At 38.9% G+C, this 26704-nt stretch overlaps 1 protein-coding gene across 2 annotated transcripts in view; it reads left to right on the top strand.

The window, feature by feature from the left end:
• Positions 1–502: 502 nt before the first annotated feature.
• The window catches only part of RNASEH2B (ribonuclease H2 subunit B), a 78876-nt gene continuing 52674 nt past the window's right edge, over positions 503–26704 (top strand). For both annotated transcript variants that reach the window (XM_037527267.2, XM_037527266.2), the window contains exons 1-4: positions 503–808; positions 21480–21551; positions 24061–24168; positions 26181–26257. In XM_037527267.2, the coding sequence (XP_037383164.1) occupies positions 745–808; positions 21480–21551; positions 24061–24168; positions 26181–26257 (321 nt within the window). In that variant the 5' untranslated portion in view covers positions 503–744. The remainder of the gene's footprint in view (positions 809–21479; positions 21552–24060; positions 24169–26180; positions 26258–26704) is intronic.

Below are 26704 nucleotides of genomic sequence, written 5' to 3'. Positions count from 1 at the left end.
TCAGTGTTTAAAGCCCCTAACTTCTTAAACACCGCTCTTAAAATGCTTGATTTTTAACTCACTACCGAGCCTTCCAAAATAACATTCATATTTTGAGTCTCAAATTGTGCACCTCGCTAGTGCCCACGCTGACTAGCGCTAAGGCTGAGGACGCAGAGCCGCCTCGGAGGGACCCTGGGGGTTCCGGCGCGATCCGCCGAACAAGGGCCTCGCGTCAGGCTTCTCCCTCCAAGTTAGGTGCGCGCGACCCTCGAAGGTTTCCTGGTCCCTGCGGCCCCACAGCCCCGGGGCGGGCCTCGCGCAGTCTCCCGCGCGGCTGTCCCCAGGCCGCGCCACCGGCTCGCGGGGGTCTCCGCTGGGTGCGGGGAGCCGGCGCCCCCGGCCGCCGCCGCCCACGCCGCGCCCCAGGGTGGCCGCCCCGCCCGCCGCGTCACCGGGCGCAGGCGAGCACCTACCACCGGCGGAGGAAGGACGGGTGAGGCCGCGACCCTTCCCCCTGCCGGCCGCGCCGGGGCTCGGGTCCCGTGGGCCCGGCGCTAAATTTAAAAACTTAACCGCTGCCAGCGGCTGCCTCCGGAAACGAAAGCAAAGTCGCCCCAAGGCCGCCTCCCGGATTCTCGCGGCCCGTCGCGCGCCGCGCTACCCGGAATAGACCCTCCTCCCGCCATTTTCGACCCGCTCCGGGCAGGCCCCGCGCCCCGAGGGCTGAGGCCTGCTCGCTCGCGCAGGGAGGAGCCGGGCGCCATGGCGGGCGGCGGGGACGGCGGGGACGGGGCTCGCGCCCGGCAGCACGTGTTCCTGCTCCCAGGTAAACACGCCCGGTCCCGAGCGCGCTGAGCGGCCGACGGGGGCGGCGCCCGGGCGGGCTCCCTCCTGCGGGGGCCCTCGCCTCCTCTGCGGCCCCGGGGCTCGTCCCCCCCGCCGGTTCCGCTCCCCGCGCGGAGGCGAGCGCCCCCCGCACGGCCCTCGAGCGCGGGGGCCTGACGGCCTTGTAGTCCCCACACAAAGTTACGCAAGTTGGTTACACTCTACCCTTTACAGCTTGTTAAGGTTTCAAAGCCGAAAGTCGGGCTCGCCACGGACCTGCGTTCCCAGGCTCGACTTCCTCGCGCACTTGGTCGTGGGGAGGGAGCAGGGCCTGCTAGCGCGACCAGGCTCAGGGTCTTAGGGTGCACGGGCGGGGTCCGGAGTGCCTGCCTTGAAGGTGTAATTTGCTACCCACCGTCCCCCCACTAGGTTGCTGGCCCAGTGTCTGGAGCCCTACAGCGTCGGGATCTAGGGTCCAGTGGGCCAGCAATGGCCTAGGAGATAATAGGGCCCCTGCCCTGGGCCAGGCCTTGGGTGGCTGGGCTGGATGATGGTCGCTTCCAGGACAAGGGTTCGAAGAGACTCCAGAGGGTGTTGACCTTAGGAGTGCTGGAGCCAGACCTCTCAGCCTGCCCCTGGACCAGGAGAAGCTGCCATCCAGGGCCTTGGGCGCTCGGGATGATGGACAGGACAGTCAGTTGCTGTATCCCGAGCAGCCCAGTAAGTGGCAGAATAAAGGAAGTTTAGGGAAATTTAGCTTTTATATCGGATGATGGTTGATGTGATAGTATATCCCTGGTAATAAGAATCCGTTTTGTTCACTGTATTTTTAATTTTGAGATTTAGCCCAGCAAAAGCAACATTATTGCAGCAAATATTTCATGACGATATAGTTGCCCAGTAATCTAGATTTTTACTGTGGATATTGAAAATTGTTACATGACAGTTAAGGATATGTTTTGTATGTATGCTTAACTTTCCCCCTTTATAAAGAGGTAAAACATACATTCAATAAAATGTAAGAACTTAAATGTACAATTCAGTGAACTTTTCATATCTAACTCTGTCACTCTCTCCCAGGTCAAGATGTAGAACTTTTCTAGGAAATTCCTCTTGCCTGCTGCTAGATAGCCTAGGCTTTATGCTGATGTCTGTCACCAGCAATTTTTGTTTTTGCCTGTTTAGATAAGTGTGTAGTCCTTTCGCTCAGCATTATGTATGAGATTCATCCATACAGTGTATAGTAGTAGTTTGGTTTGTTGGTTGATTTCTGTTTTCATTGCTGGGTATATTTTATTGTATGAACATTCATAGTGTTTATCTCCTCTACTGTCGATGGAACATTTGGATTGTTTCTACTTTATAACTACTGTGAATTACACTTCTAAGTAAGTTTTATAATTTTCTCTTTTTAAAGTCTATCGAATTTTATTGATTTACCGTGTATTTGTAAATCTGTGTACTTTAGGGGTACCTTCACATTTCAACATGTGTACATGCTTCACCCACCCTCTATCAAAATTCCATTGCCACTACCCTATCACCTTTATCCCCTCATCTCCTTTTTTCTCTTCCTCTCCTGTCCTCCCTTTCCCTTCTGGTAACCCCGGTAGTTTTCACAGAATCTAAGAGTTATTTTTGTTGTGTTTTGCCAGTTTGTTTTATTTGGTTATTTATATTCCACAACTGAATGAAACCATCAGGTAATTGGCTTTCACTTTCTGATTAATTTCACTTCATTCCAGTTCCATCCATATTGTAACCAAGGCACAATCTTTTTTTTTTTTTTTTAAAGATTTATTTATTTATACAAGTACTGGGTACAGTCAGAAGCGCGGGAGGGTGAGAGAATTCACCAGAGCCAGAGCGGGGAGCAGAGCAGGCAGAAGGACAGAGGTACACTGCTGAGGGGAGCAGCGGATGGCAGGAGAGGTCTGCCGCACCATGTGGGACCCTCGCCGGTGGGATCGAACCGGCGCTGCAGAGGCTGCAGGCAGCTTCGCAACCCAGCGCTCAACCGCTGCGCCACCAGGAAGGCCCGCACAATCTTATTTTTAATAACTAAGTAGGATTCTATTGAGTATATACATCACAGTTTCTTGATCTGGTTATATATCTGTGGACTTTAGGTTAATTGCATGTCTTAGCTATTGTGAATAATGCTGCTGTGAACATGGGGGTGCATAACTTTTTATTCTAGTGTTTTTGTATTCTTTGGATAAATACCTAAAAATGGTATTGCTGAATCATATGGCATCTCCATTTTTACTTCTTAAAGGGACCTCCATATGTTTTCCAGAGACTATACCAATTTACATTCCCACCAATAGTGAATAAGAATTCTTTTTCTAAGAAAATTCTTGTAGGAAATTTCTCTAGGGTATATACTGAAGAGTGTCATTGCTGGTTCTAGGTACTTCCTGTTAAGCTTTAGTACATGTTGCCTAATGATTTTCTAAAGTGGTTCTACCTTTTTACCCCCACCCCACCAGTGTGTGAGGGTTTGTTGTTTTATGGCCTCACTAGAGATGTTTGTATGGTAAAACAGTTAATGCAAAATTCAGGTTTTTTATTGAATCTGGCAAAGGATTACTTTTATACATGCTTTACATGAGAAAAACCATCCTCTCACTTTTTCCACGTTAATGAGTTGTAAAGGGTAGGAACTCTAATCATTCTTTTAGAATGAAATACATGATTATTATTATTGTTGTTATTATTAGGATATACACAGTGGCTGAGGATAATTTTGCATTTCTTATTTTGTTCTGTTTAATCAGCACTGACATTTTCATTCTTAAAGCATTTGTGTCTTTATTGTTTTAAACACAGAAACCTTCATAATGACATCATTGTTCACAGCCTTGAAAACCAAAAGTTCATGTTTACAACTGAGCTGTGAGAAGAATTTCAGCGTGATTCCAGTTCAAAGTTGAGATGTTCTGTAATCTTTGAACTCATTGGAGTAGGCTAACAGGCTGTTCAGGAACTGATAGGAGGAACTGTGTGGTCAGGCAGGCCAGTTCTGAATACAATTTGAGCTTTTGGTCCTGTAGTTCCTCCAGTCGGCCTCTAGCGCCACCTGCAGACTCTGAGAGTACAAACATTGATGGTTGGGTGGTTACTGCAGAGTGACCATGCTTCACAAACTTGAGGACAGCAGTCAGTTGGGTCCCACCTGTGAAGTTCTGGAGGATTTTTAATGCTTTAAATTTATAAAAAATTCCCAGGTGCTGCTGATGCTGCCGATGGGGGTCAGCATTAGGAACACCTGCAGTGAGACCAACCCTAGGTATAGTGGGGGCAAGGAATGACTCACCTCAGGTTCAGCTGTCTTTGCACTGGGCCAGAAGGTACATGGCAGAGGAGTGCATACATGCACACGGTAGGAGGCCTGCCTTCACAGATGTTTTTTTTTTTTTTTTTTTCCCCCCACCAGATGGGGAAATTAGCCCCAGTAGATTACACATTTGAGAGGAGGGGCTATATATCTTTGGCTGAGTGAGTACCTTAGGTATAGTAAAGTTGGGTCCTTAGTGAAAAATACATTATATACCATTTTTCAAAAGTATTTGGTGGAAGCAGTTTTAGAAGACTTCTGGAATACTGGAAAAACTGCTGTATACTGAAAAGTGAGCACACTAACCAGTGTACCAACAGAACCTTAGAGATTTATCCATGAGGCAAGTGTCAGGTCACCAAGCCTTAGGATGACACTTTTTCCCAACATTTAATTCATATTATTTATTTAATAGCCTACCATAGCATTATGTCAAATCTCGAAGAATATATTTAAAAATATTATTTAGGTCTCTTTGCCTCTTGGCTTGTCCTAAACAAAAGTTTTAATTACTCTAAGAGCCCATTAGTGTCTCTACTTTTTGGAATATGGTAGAAGTCTCCGTTCCTCTTTATTGCACTAAAAGTAAGTTTAAATCATGTTTTTCTCTAGTCCAAGTCTTGTATAAGGCTGTCAGTTGTCCACTCCACTAAGTTGGCGTGGACCCTAAAGAACAACTGGGAAGAGATGCAGTGAGTATAGGACAAGACTATGTTTTTTGCGATTATAGCTGAACCCTGTTACTGAGCCACCTTCAAGGAAATGTTAAAGCATAAGGCAACCCTAAGGTTATATGAGTTAAAAAAAGGAAAGATAGATGTATGAGTTAAAAAAGGAAAGATATGATCTCAGGATTATTAAAGAACTCATTTGGGTCCACTTAGGCCAAAAACATTCCTTAATCAGTCCCCTGATTATGAAGTACTCAGATCTAACTGGACTTCAGATTACATCTTCAGCTGTAGACAAGTTTTGCAGAAAAGTTACTCCCTTTTATTTCATGAAAGTGCATGTTAAAAAGTATTTTCGGTAAGTTTGTGTTTGTTATTTACTTACCCATAGCTAGCATAATTCCATAATTTACTTACCCATAGCTAGCATAATTTGAGGGAGCTAAGAAACTCAAGCTTGCCTGCCTTCCTTAGGCATTCCAAATACAGTAAAGAGCTTTTTATGTGATGTGCCATGATTATCACACACAATATATGTTTTTAAATATTTATTTATAATACAAGAACTGGGATGTAGGCCAGAGGTGTGGTGGGGGTGTGTGTGTGCGTGTGTGAGAGAGAGAGGATTCACTGAGACTGGTTGGGGAGCAGAACAGGCAGATCTACTGAAATACACTGCTGAGGGGAAGAGCAGGTGAGACAGGAGAGATCTGCTAGGCCTTGTGGGTTAGCTCCCTGGCTGGCCAGGGATGGAACTCCTGCTGCAGTGGCTGCTGATAGCTTGATAGTGCTGTGTCTTTAACCCCTGTGCCATCAGGGAGGCCCTCATATACAATATTAATCAGATTTGTCGCCAAATGAAATGCAAAAAATAGATGTAAAAGCGTTGTATGAATGTAGGCTCTAGAACTTTGTTCTACTCAAAGGATTTAAAAAGTCAAATTAAAAAGAGAAAACAGATTTTCTGATTTAATGATATAAAATTTATTTCAATGTTATTTCTCATTAGTCTTATAACATTTTATAAGCTCACAAACACTTCTTGCTTGAATAAAAAGTAAACGTTTAAAGTATGTGGCAAACAATTACTACATACCTAAATGACTTTTCAGTGACCCTAAAAAAAAACAACAAAAAACCTTTTTCTGCTTTACCTAACTACACATGGTTAATTTCAGAAAAGAAAATTTAAGCAGGTTTTTTTGTTCTTTGTCAAAACTGTATGTATGTTTGTGTTTAGAAATATACCCTCTTGGCAGAAAGCTACCTTACCTTCTAAAGAATGTATTCACATGGGAGGAACTTGCACTCATCTTGGCCAGGGCTAGAAAACCTGGCCAATTCAAATGCTGATTTTAGACAAGCTCTGAATAATTAAGCTGGGTTTCTTGGAAGATGTGTCCTTTACTGAATAGTCTCCTGCAGGCCTTGAGCAGTGTGGAGCCTCTGAGTTTTCCAGCAGGGAACCTGTTTAACATTTTCCACACTGATCCTGGGTCTGGCTTTGTCTTTATGAAATGTTTTTTGGTGGGAACCCAACTGACCTCTCTCAGATGGCCGCTGGATCTGCTCCCCCTCCTATTTGAACACGTCCTGAAGTGGATGGACTTAATCAGTTGCCAGTTGGTTTAATCAGGCTGTTTCCTGTGCCTGAACTTGTCCTGCTAGTAATTGTTCCAAAAGACCTGAGACATTTATTAGCAAGAACTCGTGACTCCCCCAGGGCAGAAAAAAAGTCATAAAAGGAAAGTCAGAAGTGTTCATCATTTTTTATTTGAATAGCAGAATGGGGACTACATGGATTTCCCCCATATCTTCTGAGATGTTAAGAAACCAGGATCCGTCAGTGTTCTCTAAAGCCTGGCTATAAGAAAATACACCTACAAACTAGATTTATGCTATTTGATAACTCTGTATCCTCGAAATTTATAAAGCCTTCATTTCTTCATCTCAACAAGCAAACAGTACTAGTCTCCTGGGTTGTTGTCCATTGGCACACATTACACTTAAGCTCCATTGTACCTGAGCTCTTTGCCCTGGGCCAGGGACAGAGTAGGTAAACAGTTACCAAAAGAATAAATGTCTCACATTCCATTTCTGCAGTCTTTGTCTTTGTTTACACTTTCCTTTTCCCTTCCTTCCACTTCTATCCAATTTCTATCGTTTCTGTAAGGCTCTGTTCAACTGTAGTTTCCACAAGGCTAAGCCATTTGCTCTAGTTCAGTTTCACTTCCTTTGAAACTCCTTGACTTTGTATCTCTCTAGACCTGTACTCACTCTTCTCTGCCTGGCAAATACCTGTTTATCCTATAAACTTAGCTTCAGTGCCACTTCCCCCAGGAAAACTTCCCAGGGAGCCGTGTTAGTGTAAACATGTTAAGGATACTTATTTGATTACCTATTTATATTGTTATGTTGAGATCACTATCATTTTTTTTAAAAAGCTAAACATACCCAATACATGACAGTAGCTGGAAAGAATCTAAAAGCAGTTCTCCACAGTGAAGCTTCTCAGTGGGGAGTACCTTGATCTTAGGAGACAGAGCACACATTGCCCAGGGTTCTTGAAGGGAGAGCATGCCACTTAGGACTTCAGACTTTTTTTTTTTTTTAAATAGAGGCATGTTTTATTTATTTGTTTGTTTGTTTGTTTGTTTTGTTTATACATGCACTGGGCACAGTCAGAAGCGCGGGAGAGTGAGAGAATTCACCAGAGCCAGAGCAGGGAGCAGAGCAGGCAGAAGGACCGAAGTACACTGCTGAGGGGAGCAGCGGGCGGCAGGAGAGGTCTGCGCGCCATGTGGGACCCTCCTCTGGTGACCGGGGAGCAGCCGGGGAGCAGCCGGGGATGGAACCGGTGCTGCAGAGGCCGCAGGCAGCTTCGCAACCCAGCGCTCAACCGCTGCGCCACCGGGGAGGCCCAGGAATTCAGACTTTTTCTTCAGAGGTCCATTTCCCTTTTAAATATCTTCAAAAGTAACTTTTTTTTTCTACGTATGACTTTGCCAAAATGGAATGAGCTACCAAGCAAAAGGGTCAGACCTGCATGTTTTGTTACCTATTTGATTATCTTCTTCTGAAACAGCGTCCAGGCTCTGTGAGGTCTCTCTAGCCAGAGCTGATTTCCCTGTGAGGGCCAGAGTCCCAGCAACATTTGGTGAAGCTTTCTACTGTGATTAATTGCTCTTTTAATCTTAATTTTGATCTGCTAACTCTATTTACACAATTTTTTCTCCCAGTTTTTAATAACTTTTTAAAATAAAAATAGTAGTACATGCTCAGTATAGAAATTTTATTAATGCAGAGCAATATAAAGAAGAGATGAATTTCTCCATCATCCTGTCACCCAGAAGTTAACAATTTTAGAAATATTTCTTTCCAGTTTTTTTTATGTTGAGTGTATCACAAAATGAATACTTGTATTTTTCAAATTTTTGTCATCTTTCTGTTTCTCTATTTCATTATTTACTCTTCCTACTTATTTGTGAAACACTCAGGGATACTGGGGTTATAGTGTATGGTTCTGTTCACTATGTTTCCATTCAGAATTAGAGATGATGCTTACATTGATGTAACAGAGAGTTAGGTGACTGAGATTTTTTTCCTCTCAATTTTGGTAAGTAGAGGTGCTCACACAATGACATGAAAAAACTGACAAGAGAATTTATAGGTCACACTTTGAGCAGTGAAGAGGCTTTCCATATATATATTTATATTGTAACAAATATATCAAATAAGTTTGTTTCCCTTACTTGATAATAGGTATACCAAATAAGCACTGTTGCACTCCAGAGAGGTTATTACATATTTGGAGTAGATTATCTTTAAAAGCAGGTAAAGACTGGAAATACAAATGGGTAGAAGAGAGGCAAAGATAAATTCACAGAACCACTAAACAACTTGATGGCAAAATAGGATGTTTTGTAATCCATTTGAGATTGATTATACTGTCTCCCTGCACACATACCTGGAGGTACTTACCAAAAATCGGATGCCTGTTTGAATGGACCATGGATCTACCTTAGCATGAAAATTGCTATTTTTTTTAATGTGCAGCCAGCGCATACTGAATGTATGTTAAAAAATCATATACTTCTTTAAGGAATTCCTTCGTGGATTCACATATTCTTGGCAAGTGTCAGCTATGTGTTGGGAACAGGGGTGGTGGGGGTCTTTGAGAAAAAAAGGATCTGGAACCACAGTGCTGTACACCAACAGATCCAGGGCTTTTGCAGCTCTGAAAATTAACTTCCTCTTCTCAAAATAGCTTCCTCTACTTAGTGGGAAACAAACTGTACACGGCACCCAGGCCTCAAATCTCCTGGTGTCTGCTGGTAGAAGCTGCCCTTCTCTTAGTTCTAGTTGTAAACCTTTCTTCCTTTTTTTTCAAAAAAGATTTATTTTTTATTTATTTACGAGAGGTTTCACCAGAGACAGAGTGGGGAGCAGAAAAGATGTATCTACTGAAATACACTGCTGAGGGCAGCAGTGGATTACACGAGAGGTCTGTTGCTCCATGTGGGTTAGCTCCCTGGCCTGGTATTGAGCTTATGCAGCAGTCACTGGGGATAGCTTGATAGGGCTGAGACTTTAACCCCTGTGCCACCTGAGAGGCCCTCTAGTTGTAAGCTTTTCAAAGCAGCCTTCTGACTGGCCTTGTAAGCTTTTCAAAGCAGCCTTCTAACTCACATATAATATCACATATAACTCACCTTCCTGTAGTCAGTACGGGACAGGCACAAGGTAGGAGAGGGGGTGAACAAAGGGGTGTTTGAGGGGTGCTTTTCTAGAAGAAAGGGTACAGGGTAGACAGCATAAGAACTAGGAAGTGCCATCACTTACCAGTGTGTCTGAGCTCTGTCCAGAAACATCAGCTGCAAGTGACCTGACCTGTCCCAGATGGGCATGCTGCGTTTCTCTTTAACTGGATGGTATATAGTTATGATTGAGGCTTATCTGTATAGGGAATGGATTTTGGCAATAACTTATACTGTCCATCATTTACCCAAGGTTTATATCATATTTAGAAGTCCAACACCTAGGCCTGTATTTTCTGATCTTATAACTTTGCAGTATGCTTTGATGTTTGTTTTTATCATAATGACCTTGGGAAATATCAAGTGAGCTTTGTTATCACTATTTTATAAGACTCAAAGACATGAATTAATCTGTCCAATACACAATAGGAATTAAGTGGCAGGGACTGTTGGTTCTCCTGAGTCATCCAGAACCCCTGCTATGTGCCAGATGCCACTTCTAACTGAATGGTGGTGCTCACCAAGTGGGAGAAGTGGAGGTAGCCAGGAAGGGTGGAGATCCCCTCTGTTGTCAATGTGATGATCAGTGTGATGACAGGGGTCAGGCACACCTTTCCTAGAGACAGTCCAGATTGTTACTAAACATCCCAGTCAAGGCTGTCCTTTCTGCCTCTCTGGAATTTTCCTGCTTCCCAGATATTTCAAGGCCTTAACTTCATCTCTGTGTTGCTGGTCTCTGTAATCTGAGTTGGCTGCAGACCTGAAGTTTTCATCAGTTTCTTTTTCAGTGCACAAGCCAATCCTAGAAACACGACTGTTGATAAGGGCAGTCCTGAAAGAATGAAAATGCTATCTTCTGTGGTCTTGGTGAAAGCCAGTTTTTATTTTTCTTCAAAGCTTCAAAATAATTATGTAGTCATAGAGGAGCCCATTACTTGGAAATTATTTTTCTAATGTGTTTCTCTCTCTGGCCTTCTTGGTTTGCCTCCTGTAGTGTTTAAGGAAGCTGGGAGCTTCAAAGCCAGGAAAATGAACCAGATCTCTTTGATGGCATATTGTTATTACTGGTTAGCATTTCTGGAACTAGCAAGCAACTTGAAAATTATGCCAATTTGTCTTGTATGCATTGAACTTTTATCCTAGCAGTATTTCCATTGTGATATCTCAGATGGTCAGGCAGAAAGAAACCAGAGGGTCTGAGTGTATTGTTAATGACTGAAGTCCAAACAAAGTGAACTGGGACCTATTTAATACCCAGTGTAGCATGGCCATAACAGTGATATTCTCTCCTCTTATTGGATCTTTTTAAATTTAAATAGTCTTGATGTAGTATATAAAAATACTGTGAATGGTGTTTTGATGTCTGTCTTCTGCATACAATAGTGGACATATGTTTCTCAGAGCTATCTGCCATGTGTCCAAATCAGACAGGGTCATGAACAAATGTCCATTGCTTCCAGGTCACAAGAACAAAAAGGTCACTCACTCTCTCTCCTGTCCCATATCTTTAAACTTTAAATGAGATGAAAAAACTTGTCTAATCAAATGAGGGATAAAAAGAGCTGTCAAGTTTAAAAACATGGTGATGAATAGCTTCGTATCAAATGTGCAACAACCCAGACTATAGACTGTAGGTAAAAAGTAATGTTCCATTAGGCATTTATATACTTCATGACTAACTTTGCAAAATTACGGAATGGTTAAGTCTGTGTGTTGATACATTCTGTGTATCCTACTTTTTAAGCATTGAAATGTCACAATATAACTGTGATAGTATATTGTCACCTCCAACAGGAAGATCGGGTTTATTTTCCTTGCCATTGGTCCAACTTGACTATATCTTTTTTTTTTAATCACTATACATTTCTTGTACCCATAATAAATTTCTTGCCTCCAACTTTGTTTTATTTTGATTCTGCCGCCTTCTCTTTCTCTCCCCCCAGCTTCCCCTCTCCTTCCCCGCGCCATGCTTTCTCTTTGGCTGCACCCTGGCATAGTAAGATACTGGCTGGCTTGGAGTATGGGTAACTGATTAGATGACTCTCTGATCTCTGATTCTGAGGAGGAAGAACAAGAAAGGGACAGGGGTTTGGGATGTTTGTATCATTAGAAGAACTGTCACACCAAGATAATGATTATGCTTCAGAGCTGCAGTTTCTGTTTTCTTTTTTTTTTTTTTTTAAAGATTTGTTTATACAAGAACTGGGGTACAGTCAGAGGTGCAGGAGGGTGAGAGAATTCACCAGAGACAGAGTGGGGAGCAGGATAGGCAGACAGACTGAAGACACTGCTGAGGGGAGCAGCGGGCAAAGCAGGAGAGGTCTGCCGCGCCATGTGGGTAGCTCCCTGGCTGGCTGGGAATCGAACCCATGCCACAGAGGCTGTGGACAGCTTCACAGCGCGGCGCTCAACCCGCTGCGCCACTGGGAAGGCCCAGTTTCTGTTTTCTGAGTTAAAAAGAATGGGACTTGAGATTAAGAGTTTCTTAATTAAACCGTTACCTGAGTTTAAATTGAATAACTGAATAACTGTGACCTTCAACAGGTTTCTTAGCTTTAAGCAAGTTTCTCATCCAAAAAAGTGGGAGTTAAAAATAGTACTGAGATCCTAGAGATGTCATGAGGATTATAGTATATAGCCTCCATAAAGGACATTGTCTGGTATATAATAACTGCCTGATACATATTAGATGTTGTCATTTTACATTCATTGGACACAGTTGTCTCTATGCCATTGGTATTTTTTCTTTAAAGTTCAAATGTGAGGAAAGTGACAATTTCCTTTTGTTGGACTATTTAGATCAAGATGGTAAACAGATGCAAGATTTGCTGCTAGAGTTCATGGAGACCAGTGGGGCATAAAATTGGATCTTTACAGAGAACACAGAGACCATAAGAAAGCTGCTGTGGAATTGGTTAGATGTAAGAAATTGAGACTTGAGATTCTTGGAAAGTTTAAGATATCATTGAATCTGAAATGGCCAGAAAGACTGAGTACCTGCTTCTGATTTATCTGAAATTTTTCTATTTTTGTAAAAATATTCTTTTCACCAGCATGATTTAGGTCTTTTATGGAGGAGAAAGGATAAAGCTTACTTTTATTTTTTTTTTGAACTTATAATGTAGAAGTATTGCAAATACAATTTTTTTCCTCTACCACCATATCTTATACCTTTTTGAAACTTTCTCCCTTTCCCCACACCCCAGTTCTTGTATACATAAGTAAATAAATCTTTAAAAAAAGAAATAAAAAGAAATAATGATCCTAATTTAATATCTTTTTGGAAAAAAGGTAATTGTTTGCCCTGTAATTAAATCTGTACTAAGAGCTTTTGACTTTCATATTTTGATCTATTTCCTATGCATCGTTGATGTTTTCATGTGCTTGAGGGAAAGGGAAAAGATTCTTAACTGAGTGCTTATTATGTAATCTAGACACTTTTCCATACATTATATTTAAGCTTACTAAAACCCTGTAAAATAATTACACCCATCTTTATAAATGAAACTCCCTGAGGCTCAGGGAGTTTGAATAGTTGTCCATGGTCACACTGTTGGATCAAAAGAGGAGTTGGGTTTAGACAGAGTATGGATTATGTCTGACTTCAGATCTTCTATGCTGACATTATCAAAGAGATAAAAATCAATTTTAAAAAGACTTGCCTTTGTCCACACTCCCATTTTCTTCTATGATTCTTCCCTACTATCCTAAATGCTGGCTTTTTTTTTTTTTTTAGATTTAGTTATCCGTCTACTGTGTTTAATGCAGGTGAAAGAGTAATAGTTAAAAAAGATGAAATGTCCAAGCTTATAGAATAGTCCAGGGTTTTCCACATTTAAATGATAATTTAAAAACTCTAAATTTGATGGAGTCTTTTATATAGTCAAAAGTGTGCCTAAGACAGATAAAAACTAAGGAATTTAGCAGAAGTATCATAGCAATATGAGTTCATTTTTTTCAGACCTAAGCCTTCAGAATCTGGTGGGATAAATCCCATCCCTCCATAAAAGCTATGAAAATACTGGTAAACATAGCCGAAATCAACTTCTTCAGAACTCTTGAAAATTAGCCAACGGCTTCCAATAATTTGAAGAGTGTTTATTCAGGAAAAACTGCTGAATCTCGTTAAGCAGGGTTTGTGACACTAACTTGAATAGCTCCCATCTCCTTCTGCTCAAGTCTGTAGTAATCTTGAAAACCGGCAGTATTGCAAATATGGTACTTGTAAAAACCAGCAACCTTGCAACCACTCGATGGAGCAGGCTTTGTTTGGAACTACTCAAAAAGTCCCATTTCCAGAGCTTTATTCTTATTTGACCTATTTTACTGTTCTCTGGAAACCCCCCTTTTAGGGCATTGTTGTATTTGACCTGATTTGAAACTCAGGATTTGCTCTGTAGGAAAGTCTTATCCCCAGGGCCTTTGTCAAATACAACCTGTGAGGATTATTTAACATTATAGCTGCTGAGGGGGCAATATCAGTTGGGCAGATAAGAACCTGGGCAACGACCTAAAAGGAAGATATGGGGTAAGATATCTGTAAGGTTTTTTTTTTTGTTTTTTTTTTTTTAAAAAAAGCCTGTCATATTCTTAGGGAATCAGAAGACTGTCACTATATGCTGGAGTGCGTGCATGCCCAGGAAAACTTGAGAGAACCCCAGTTTCTAACCTGTAACCTTAGGCAAGCAACAAATAAAAGATAAGGCAGTAGTTTGAAGTGCTTAAGTATTCAGGGCATTCCTAACACACATACAGAACTCATCAGCAAATGCTGGGAGACTTATTGGTACAGAACATTTTAAAAAAACATTAGGCTCCTCATTAGCTAACATTAAGCTAATTGAAATATCAGTGGTTAGAATTCAGAACTATAGGAATTCAGACCTTCTAGAATCCATTCAAGAAAGCCACCATACTGACAGCAACTATTATAATGGCAGTAAAAAGCACTAACAACAGCAAAAATTGGGCGGAGTTGGGAGAGGGGCGCCTGATTTCCAGAATTGCTAATTCTGTTATTATACTATGTGAATATTTGCTTTTCCAGAGAAAGATATAAGACACATGAAATAATGGGAAAGTGTGGTTCTTACACTGGGGAAGGTGGGGGGAGTCATGAATAGAAACCAGCCCTTAATGAACCCAGATGTTGGACTTATTCTACAAAGATTTTAATCAGTTATTATATATTCAGTGAGTCATAAAGTAGAATATATAAATAAAGAGATAGAAATTATAAAAGAATATATAAATTCTGGAGTTGAAAAACTATAATTGAAATGAAAAACTCACTAGCAAGCCTGGCACAGAGATTCGAGATGGAAGAGCAAGTAGCAGACTGAAAATAGATGACTTGAGATTATCTAGCCTGAGCAACAGAAGAAAAAAAAATGAGAAAACTGCACATAGTTGAAAGACCTGTGGTCACCCTATGTTTAATGGAAATCCCGGAAGAGAAAGAGAAAGAGGGGGCAAAAGGAAATAGTTTGAGAATTAATAGCCAAACTCTTCCCAAATTAATGAAAAACACTAATTTATACATCAAAAAAATCAACAAAATCCTAGTAGAGCAAAGAAGATTTATGCCTACACATGTCATAATCAAATTGTCAAAAGACAATGACTAAGAGAGAGAAGACAGCAAGAGAAAAATGATATCACACACAAGGACTCCTCGATAAGATTAACAATGAACTTCTCATTAGAAACCATAGAGGGGCCTCCCCTGGTGGTGCAGACATTGAGCGAAGTGCTGTGAAGCTGTCCGCAGCCTCTGCAGTGCTGGTTCAATCCTGGCCGTCCTGCGAGGGTCCCACATGTCGTGGCAGACCTCTCCTGTTGTGCCCACTGCTCCCCTCAGCAGTGTATTTTGTCAGTCTGCCTGTTCTGTTCCCCACTCTGTCTCTGGTGAATCCTCTCACCCTCCCGCGAATCTGGCCTGTACCCCGATTCTTGTATAAATAAATAAATAAACAAATAAATCTTAAAAAAAAGGAAAGAAACCACAGAGGCTAAGAATTAATGAGATGAAATATTCAAGATGCTGAAAAAAGGTTCAACTAAGAATTCTATATCTGACAAAACTAAAAAACTGAGGGAGAAACTAAGGTATTTCCAGATAAAGAAAAATTAATAATTCATCGCTAGTAGAACTAGCAGACCCACAAAAATCATAAAATGGGCAGTTTACATTGAAAGGAAAAAATGCTAGATAGTAACTTGAATCTACCAGCTCGCTGGTAAAGTTAAAATATAAATTATAAGATAATAAAAGATCTATTTTTGTTTATAACTCTTCTGTTATCTGACTTAAAATGTAATTTCATAAGGAAATAATTATAAGACTGTTGGGCCTATAATATATAAACACATAATTTATATAACCTTAATAGCACAAAGAAGAGTGAGGAAAAGTTATATATTGCAGGAAAATTTCTATATATTATTTCAAGTTCATATTAATCTGAACAACATTGTTGAAACTTCAGATGCTAATTGTAATTCACAGGTCACCTCTAAAAAAAAATAACTCCATTACCATAACCAAGTTGAATTCATCCTAAGAATTCAAGGGTGGTTCAACATCCCCAAATTAATCAATGTAATATACCATTTTAAGAAAATGAAGGTCTGAAACCACATCATCATCTCAATAACAACAGAAAAGGCACTTGAGAAAATCTAATATTCTTTTATGATTAGAAACACTCTCAACAAATTAGGAATAGAGAACTTCCTCAGTCTGACAAATGGCATCTGTGAAAAACCCTTAACTAACATCATGCTAATAACACATTTCATATGACAATTTTTTACATGTTGAAATTATTTTAGATATATAAAACAGAAGTTGTTTTTCCTGTTTTTGATGTGACTTTTAGAAAAAAAAATTGCCTAATATGGCTTACATTTGTAAGATACATTTTATTTCGATTGGACAGTGTAATTCTGAAACCAGGGCTTGCACGGCCTACCAGATCTGGGTCCTAGTCTCTGCCCCACAGGAATTGGATGACTAGATATGAGGATATAAAATAAGTAGACAGTGTACAAAGAAGGAAGTGTATTGAATGCCGCCTTTCCGTGAAGAAAGGAGGCTTTGTTTTTTTTTTCACAGCTGTAGCCTCATTGCCTAGAAAAGTATCTGACCTGGTGACATAAAATTGGTTGTATGAGAAAAGATTCAGTAAGATGGTGGTGTTCGTTATTTATTTATTTATGTTTATTTATTAAGCATTTGCTATTTTCTAGGTACTGCTGTGGGTACATTGAATCAAGCAAGTAACAAGGTAGTTTAGTGATGGCAGACAGGGCCTGTGATAATCACCCAGCCATGAGATGAGAATACAAGATGTTGTAAAGGAACTGGAGAATGGTAGCTCCATTTGACAAATTACTTTTGTTGTTGCTAGATTTTTTTGTTGTGCAAGGCAAATCTTTAATGCTTTTTGTAATTAGGAAAGTATATTGTCTGACTTATGATTCCCAAATATTGGAACCTAATTTAAATTTTTTTTAAATGTTCATATCAATCAAAATCCTTCTATGCACTGGGTTTGGCCCAGGAGCCAACTAAAGCTTCATCAGGTAAAGTGAATGTGTAATTCCAGTGACTCCTTACCCATTGAAGCAAAGAATTTAACTAGTGCTACCACAGCAAGCCTTCCCTGGCTTCCTCTAACTATTGTTAGGTTTCATACTCCATGTATTTCTTCTTCTGACACTTGTTACATGGCACACAGTTACATTTACAGTCTAATTTATGTCTGTGATTGTTTATTATCTATCTGTTCCTTGGAACACTCAAAAGTTCCCCAAGTATAAGGGCAGGATAGGTTTTTGCTAATCACAATTGATAAGTAGATGAATGAAGTGGACAGGAGAGATTAGTTTTGAAATGCATTCTATAAAGAGAGGCAAAACAACATGAGTATAACATCTCACTTGGAATTCTGTGTTGAAAGACTTAGTTCAACAGCCAGTTGTTTTCTCTGCACAATGTGAGAAAAGATGACTTTTTTCCCCTACCAAATAGTGTTATGTATGCTAAAGTAGGTCAAAGCATATTTTGGGAACACTAGCATTTGCAGCAGAACACATTAATGTCATGTTAGTATTTATTTGTATTTGGTAATTCTAAAGTTCTCAGAGTTTGACATTTTAGGCTATAGCTAATCCTCTGGATTTACTGCTCTGCCTGGGAAAAGCAGAAACACTCTTCCCTTATATGGTTATTAAATATATAATTTTTAGATTCTCAGTATTGGTAAATTTTAATTATTTTAAACTCTGGAGGAATAAGAAAGCTGAAGCGAGAACTGGCAAGGTTCAATAGAAAAGTTTTCTTTGGAAAAAAGGAAACAAAAAAATATTAATAATTCACCAAGTTAAAGTTGACAGATTTACTGTAGTACTGAAATAAAATAGAAGTGTATACTGCTGAACTAGAGAAGCCATCTTTTTATGCCTTGAGATATAGTAAAAACATCTGATGCTGGAAAAGTGAGAAGCAGCAGGGGGTGAAAGGAGAGAAAACCACAACCTGTTTTAGTTTTTTTGGAAAAGTTTTAACAGTGCTAAACTTCACCCTTTATATTTTTATAAGCTGCAGAAAGTCCTAAAAGATTCTTAAAATGGACTCAGTATGGTTCCGTTTAGATAGCACTCTCAAAATGACAAAATTATAGAGGTGAAGACACATTAGTGGTTGCCAGGGGTTAGAGATGGAGCAGGGAGTTCTGTCAGTTCTTACTTTGTGCATCTTTGGGAGTGTAAATATTTAGGGTTGTTAATTCCTCTTGATCCTTCTATCATTAAGAAAAGACCTTCTTTATCTTGGCAGTGTTCTTTGCCTGGTATTAAGAACCATTTCGTCTTTCTTGTACTTATTACTAATAGGACAGGCATGATGTATCTTCTTCCTTTCTTTTACTTTTAATCTGTTTGTGTCTTAATATTTAAAGGGTGTTGCTTTTAATTGGATTGTACAGATCATTTGCATTGAATGTGATTTTCTGTATGGTTAGGTTTAACTCTGTCCTTTTGCCGTTTATATTCTGTTTGTCTCATCTGTTTGTTTTTTTGGTACTTCTTTTACTCCCATTTTGTCTTGCCTTGAATTGAGTATTTTTTTATGATTCTGTTTTCTCTCCTTTGTTCTCTTATTGGTGTTGGCAATTTTGTAATTTTAGTGGCCACTTTAGGTTTTATTTTACTCTTTTAGCTGGTCACATCTACCTTCAAGTAGCAATGTATACCCCTTCACATATAAGAATCTTGCAGGAGTATGCTACTTTTATTTCTTCCCTTCCAAGCTGTCATGCTGTTATATTTTATTTATATGTGTATAAACCCCACTCTCTTTGTTTAGTCAGTCATCTTTAAAGAGATTTAAATAATAAGAAAAATTCATATTTGCCCCTGTAGTCACCATTACTAGCGCTCCTTGTTTCTTTGTTTAGATTCATATTTTTATCTGGTATCATATTCCTTCTGCCAGAAGGACTTCCTTTAGCATTTCTGGTAGTGCGGGTCTGTTGGTAATTATTTCTTTCAGCTTTTATATGTCTGAAAAAGACTATTTATCACCTTCATTTTTGAGTGTGTTTTCTCTGGTTTCATCATGTTTTAATACTTTAAAGATGTTTCTCCATTGTCTCCTGTCTTGTGTTTCTCACAAGAAATTTACTGTCATTTTTAACTTCGTTTCTCTGTATATGACGTGTCTCTTTTTCCCCTCTCTATTTGCTTTAAGATTTCTTTTTATTACTTGATTTTGATATATATGTATTTAATCCTGTTTCTTATGCTTTGGGTTTATTGAACTTCTAGGATGTGTAGATACATATATAGTTTTCATGAAAGCATTGTTCAGTAATGCTTTCTTCAGATTTCTTTTTGTTCCCCACCTCCTCATTTTCAGGAATTCCAATTCTTTATATATTATCAGGATATAGTTCACTGATAATCTTTTAATTTTAAATTCTTATTTTCTCTGTGTTTTCATTTTAAGTAGTTTTTTTCCCCCCCAAAGAGTTATTTATTTATTTATACAAGCACTGGGCACAGTCAGAAGCGCGGGAGGGTGAGAGAATTCACCAGTCAGAGTGGAGAGCAGAGCAGGCAGACTGACGAAATACACTGCTGAGGGGAGCAGTGGGTGTGGCAGGAGAGGTCTGCGCACCATGTGGGGGACCATCGCCCGGCTCACTGCGCCACCGGGGAGGCCCCCATTTTAAGTAGTTTTTAATGCTGTCTTCAAATTCATCAATCTTCTGCCATTAATTCTATCAATTTGGGTTTTTTAAAAAATCTTCTATGTCCCTGCTTAACTTTTTTAAAGTGAGGGATACTGTTTTTAATGCCACTGTGTGTTAATTCTAATCTGTCTAATATCAGTATTCATCTCTTAATAATTGATTATTTTTCTCATTATTGGCCATATATTTCTGCTTCTTTGGTAATATTTGAATAGATACCAGACATTGTGAATTTTGCCTTTTTGGATGTGAGTACTTGTGTGTTCCTATAAATAATCTGAGCTTCATTCTGGGACATAGTTAAAGGTTCTTGGAAACAACTTGATGTTTTCTAAGGTCTTGCTTTTAAAATTAGTTTGGTAAGACCAGAGGAGCATCTAGTCTATGACTATTTATTCCCTACTAGTGAAGCAAGACCCTTTTGTGTTCTCTGCCCAATGCTCTGTGAAGTTTGAGGATTGAGGTTCCATCTAGGAACAGACCCAATTCTGGGGCCTGAGTGTGAGTTACTTTCTCTCTAATCTGTTCATATTTTTCTCCTGGCTCCCAAGTAGTTTCATCAGTTGGATGTACTGACAGTGGAAACCGGTAGCTTTGTAGATCCCCAGGGTTTTCTTTGTAGCCCTCTTTTCTGTATGCTGATTTGGGGACTCTAGCTGTGGTGTCTCCAAAACTCTCAGCTCCATCTCTTCCATTCAAAGAGTCTGCCTGGCTTCTCCTGGTTTCTCGCATTCTGTGTTATGATCTGAAAACTCTCCCAAGGCAGTAAACTGGGGCAATCTCAGGACTCACCTGATCTGTTTCCCATCTCTTGGAGACCACTGTCCTACATGGCTTAATGTCCAATGTCTTGAAAATAGTAATTATGTGTGTGTGTTTGTTGTTTCAGGTGGGAGGATAAATTGGGTTCCTGTTACCCCACTTGGTTGCAAGTGGAAATCTCAAAATTAGATTTTTTTCTTCATGTATTTAATGTCACTATTATTTTATTTAAAAAGTTATATTTTAGCTATTTATGAGTAAATCAATTTCTAGACGTGCTTGATATACACTAATGCTAATGTATATACACATTAGTAGGCCAAAGTAGAATGCCTGGAGACTAACTCATGAATGTATTTTAAATATTTAGTATAAAGGAATTATTTCAGTGGGGCATTTTTCAATGGATGATAGCGGTACAACTGGACAACTCATTTTAAGAAGAAATTAAATTTGGATTTCCTTCTCATGTCTTTAGCCTACACATATCCCAGATAGGTTAAAGATATACTGTAGAAGTATGAGAAGAAAATACAGGCAATTCACAAAATCTTCAGGAAGAGAAAATCTTTTTAAGTAAGACACAAAGGTTACAACCATGATGAAAAATATTGATATGGCTACATAAGGATTTTATATCTTTTATAAGGCAAAAAAAAAAATACTAGAAACATAGCTGATAAACTTACTCTGTAAAGACTTCTCATTTGATAGTGAAAGAAAGAAGACTATCCCACCAGAAAAATGGGCAGAGAATGTGATTAGGTAGTCACAATTATAGGCAAAAAATATATGTCCAGTATTTATTCTTAAAATGTGCTATTTCAGATTAATATTAATAGTAACAATAAAAATAATTTTTCAAATTCAACATTTCTTTCAGAATATTTCAAAGATGCTTCAAAGAAGGCAAAAAGTGGACTTATGATTGTAAAACTGGTTAACCCATGTACAGGTATGTTCTTTCCTCCCTTGGATATTTTTAAACATTGTGACTAGAAGGAGTATAGACTAATTTGCTTTGTGTATTTACTCTTTCAGAATAATTTTTAAAGGTAAGATGCCTTTATAAGATGGCAAAAGCAAGGTAATGACATTACTAGTCAGTCTCCCCAGATAATTCACTGCATCTAAACATTTTTTATTTCTTTTTATAATTTTTATCTATAGAACTAGAACTATTCATCAGAAATACTGGCAAAACAGAAAAGTAGTATGTTTGATTTCTCTCTGAAAACTTGGGCTTTTTTTTCTTTTTTAATTTATTTTTGCATAGAAGAACTGGGGTGTAGGCCAGGTGCGGGGGTAAAAGGATTCACCTGAGATAGAGTGGGGAGTAAAACAGGCAGATTTACTGAAATATACTGCTAAGAGGAGCAGCAGGTGAGACAGGAGAGGTCTGCTGTGCCATGTGTGGATTATCTCCCTGACTGGGCATGGAACTCAGGCCATAGCAGTGATAGTGTGACAGCACTAAGACTTAACCCCTAGGCCACTAGGGAGGCTCCTGAAAACTTTGACTTTCTTAAACTAACTTTCGTAGGAGTAATTGTCTAACACTGGCCTCTATTTTTATTCATTTTGTGGTATAAGTAAAATAAACAACCAGAGTAAAGAAAAAAGAAGCTTTTACCTGGCTTGCCAAGATTTGGGTAGTTTCATTTTGAGTTGTACTTTGCTTTTTTCCTCACCAAAGAGTAATCTGTTTTTGCCTTGTGGAAGAGTAATTTTATTTTTATTAAAAGCCTTGTATATTAAAGATACACATTTTATTGGAAATAATTTTATTTTACCTTTATATTCAATGTATTTTCTGTTTTGTTCTCTAATCTTTAGGCAAAGTATTAAAATATATTATAAACATGTACTGAATATTGGTGATATTATTTATCTCTATGTGGAATTATTATTCCATTTAATCTTTTTATAAGATTTATCAGGTTATTTTATAAGGTTTTACATAGACACTTGATATTTAAAAATCTGGAGCATTCTCTTAGTGACTATAACACTGATCAATGAAAGCAAGAGAAAAATCAAGGAGTACTGACTTGTTATTGTTAGGAAGATATAAATAGCAGCAACAGAGGGAAAATTTTTTTTTACTTCCTCCAGGTTTCTCTTCAAAATGAAATCAAATGTAATTGGTCAGCTGTATTATTTGGAACTTAGTTATGCATAAGACTAAGAGAGGTAATAAATGTTTCTTCAAGAGGTTTAGATAACAGGAAAGGGTTTTTTTTTTTTTTTTTTTAAGATTTATTTATTTACTTATACAAGCACTGGGTACAGTCAGAAGTGCGGGAGGGTGAGGGAATTCACCAGAGACAGAATGGGGAACAGAACAGGCAGACTGATAAAATACACTGCTGAGGGGAGCAGTGGGCGAGACAGGAAAGGTCTGTCATGCCATGTGGGACCCTCACCCATGGCCGGGGATTGAACGGGTGCTGCAGAGGCTGCGGGCAGCTTCGCAGCCCAGCCCTCAACCGCTGCGCCACCAGGGGAGGCCCGATAACAGTAAAGGTTTCAAGGCATTTAAAAAACGTAAAGGTACCAAAAAAATTGATCTGATAAAATTTGTTTTATCTGAATGTCTAGACAATGGAGAAACAAATGTTTTTGTTATATTGACTATAGAAAAATTAAGGCTAACATTTACTGTACACTAAGTGCTGTTCTAGGAACTTTACATAGATACTGTCATTTTAATCCTTATAAAAACCCTGTGAGGTTAGGTTCAGCATTGCTCCCATTTTACAGGTATGGAAATAGAGCCACAGAAAGTTTTGCATAGCCTCCTGAAGGGCACATGCTAATAAGCGTGTGATGGAGACAGAGATACTCAGAGTCTTTCATGGCACTAAGCTAAGTCCTTGTATTGAAGGAATAAAGCCTGCAGATGTGCACAACACCCTCTTCCAGCCTTTTTTTTTTTTTTTTAAGAATGAAAGAGAAAAGCCATCCAATTTAGTGGATATTCCTTATAGTTTGAAGCATGTTATTGTTTTAGGGCCCTTACCTTTCTCACTTAGAGCTAGCCATTAGGGTTTGCAGACTCAGTCCATATGTTGAACCCTACATGTAGGGTGACATTTGTTGCCCTGGTGACAGGGACCCACATGTAAGCTCAGTTCATCTGGCTGAAATACTAGGTTGGGGTAGTTTAAGAATGGATTTTCCCTCACAATCTGACAGAGGATTCAATGAGCGCCTTTGTAGCAGATAAGATAAATGATTTGTACTTTTTTATTTATTGGTTTAAGTGCAGTGAGGATTAGAGAGCTGGAAAGTAAACATCTGTATATAATAACTATAAGGTTTTCTGGAGTCAGTTTATATAGAATATATCTATGTATGTTTATGTTCATTTTAAGAACATTCCTCAGAACTATTGGACGTTTTGTGATTTTTTTTTTATGTGTGTGAAAACTTACAAATAAAAAGCAGATTTATCTTAACAGGGGAAGGAGCCATGTACTTGTTCAATATGTATCTACAGCAGCTGTTTGAAATAAAAGTTTTCAAGGAAAAACACCATTCTTGGTTTATAAATCAATCAGTTCAATCAGGTAAGTGACTAGTATATATATACATAAATGTATGTGTATCTCCATTAACTAAACTTTTACATTTTCAATGAACATGGGGGTTTGGGTCTGTCCCCTAGTTTGGAATCTGGCCAGGGTTTAGCCTTCCTTGGCATCAGAGCAGGCTTGAAAAAGGAATAATTTGAGCAAATTTAGAGCAATACCTGTGTGGTAGGAAATTTTAAACTAACAACTCACATTGTCTCCTAAAATACTGGCACACCCTTAGCGAGAAGTTAGATGACTTTGTACCATGGAGTAGTACAACAGTGTGTTGACAGGCAGCTCTTTGCTCTGCTGTTATCTTTGTTTGAGGATCTTAAGTTTTTATCATCTTACTTCCTTGAACATTGATATGATATATTCTATAGAGAAAACAAAGATTTTTTTTAATGTCTTGTCATATAAATTACTACTGCCACTCCCTCCAAACCTCCAACACATGTACCTATCCAACACTGAAGTTCTGTTTCTTTTAATGTTTCTTTAATTTGGAAACAATATTGACTCAGTAGGAAAAAGGATACTGTGTGTTTTCTGATCTGTTTTCTGGGATCAGGCTGGAGAGTCATAGGATAGTGGAGGCAGTCTGCATCCCCTCTGCCCATTCTCTCATTGTTTCCAGAGAGTGCTTCTTATTTTTCCTTAAGCTCTGTGCTGTCTGTGACTGTGTAGGACATCATTTAGTGCTAAGGCAGAAATGCTACTTTGCTTTCCTTCTAAGGCATCTCAGTTAAGGGGTTTATTACTGTTAATAGATATCACACACCTCTATGAAGGCAAAGATTTTATGTGGCTTTCAGATGACCAAATATAATAGTCTGTATTTGCCTGGTAGGTATAAAGTATATATTCTCTTTTATTCTTGCTGCTAATACTTACTCATTTAGCAATATATGAGAGTTCCAATTTAAGTGAAATACATTTACAGTTGGGTTTAGCTAGATCAACACAGTAATATCCAAATGAAACTATTAGAAAACTAGAAACTATTAGAAACTATCCAAATGAAACTATTAGAAAATATTAGGAGGCAATGATCAAAGTTCTCTTAGTTTTTTGTTTTTTTAACTTAATGAAATAGATTAATATATACATAATTTAGGTCTGTTTAGATAGATTGCTGTGCTAGAGAATGAAAGTAAGTACATGTGTTTCCTGAAACCGTACTAATAAGTATTAAGATAGATGAATTGTTTATTGTTCCATTTGATTTAAAAAAAAAAACAAAAAACACCTCTGCTGGTTCTCTTCTGTGGAAGGGGCATCTGAAATGCTTAGAGGGACATGCAATAGAAGAAAGATACTTGGAAAGTAGGTAGTAGGCTAATTTGTTTGATTTGCCCTTTTTCCTTTAAGCCTGGAAATCACTGTTTACTTACTGTAGAGCTCCCAGTTTGCTTATGCTCAGTCTTGTTAGACTCCTGCCCTTTGCTTTTTTCTTCTAGAGAAGGGGATAGAATGGGGTCTGGTGTGGGTAACAACCATCTGAGCTTTGAGTCGTTGGCAATTAGGGATGTGAGCCCAGACCATAGAAAGGAGCTATGTACAAAGAGTAATGTTGCTTTCCCATGGCTTCTTCCTAAAAAACACAGGAAATTACATTTTACTGCAACTTTACTTATATAGGTTTCTTAGTATTGCCTAGTTTACATTCTGGCTGTATTCCCTTCAACCATCACTTTTTATGAGGAGGGAGGTGAAGGAGGAGGACCTCTGTTAAAAAAGATTTGAAAAGTTAAAGGTCAATTTTAGTATCTTGGCTCCCTTCTATACTCATGGATTTGAAGATCTATGGTGTAAAATCTCATGGACTACTTTCTGCCTTTTGAGAGAATCACATAGAATCTTGGGCCCATAAAAGAAAAGCTTCTGGATTTGAAGCTTCACATAATTTTTCATCTTTTTTTTTTTTTTAATATTGGGAGTAAGATGAAATAACAAAATTGCCCTACAAAGACATTTAATTTACTTTGTTCTTATTTACTCTGTAGGGGGTCTTCTCCACTTTGCCACACCTATGGACCCTCTATTTCTGCTTCTCCACTACTTTATAAAGGCTGATAAAGAGGTGAGTTTCCCAGCTTGGGATATTGACAGTAAGGAAACAGAATAAGTTTTTTTTTTTTTTCCTTTATCTCCTCTGTCCTTTTAATGTTACTAATGTAGATACCCTATACTTCATATTTGATGTGGTTGGTGTAAAACGTGTGTATGTATGTGTGGTACAGATGAGAGCACTGACACACAGACCTGACAACCAGCACCCTAATCTTGGAGTTATTTAAAACTTCGCATGCTTTCTCCTGGCACAGCTTAGCTTCTTTTATTCTCCCCCTTTCCTACTTCTCTTGTCTTTTTTGTTGTTTAGTGAAATTCTATTCCTTGTTTGATCATATTTTCCTTTATCTGAAAACTGCATGGTAGCCAGTAGAATTAGGGCATACAAGCAATGAGGCTAGTAAACCATGTGTCTGTAACAAGTAGAAATGGTTCTAGGCATGACCAAGTAGGCTCT

This window comes from Talpa occidentalis, unplaced genomic scaffold (assembly GCF_014898055.3).
Source record: "Talpa occidentalis isolate TD23 unplaced genomic scaffold, MPIMG_talOcc4v2.1 talOcc4.5, whole genome shotgun sequence".
NCBI classification, from domain to species: domain Eukaryota; kingdom Metazoa; phylum Chordata; class Mammalia; order Eulipotyphla; family Talpidae; genus Talpa; species Talpa occidentalis.
Note: the sequence above shows the minus strand (reverse complement) of the source record. Positions and strands in the feature narration are given on the sequence as shown.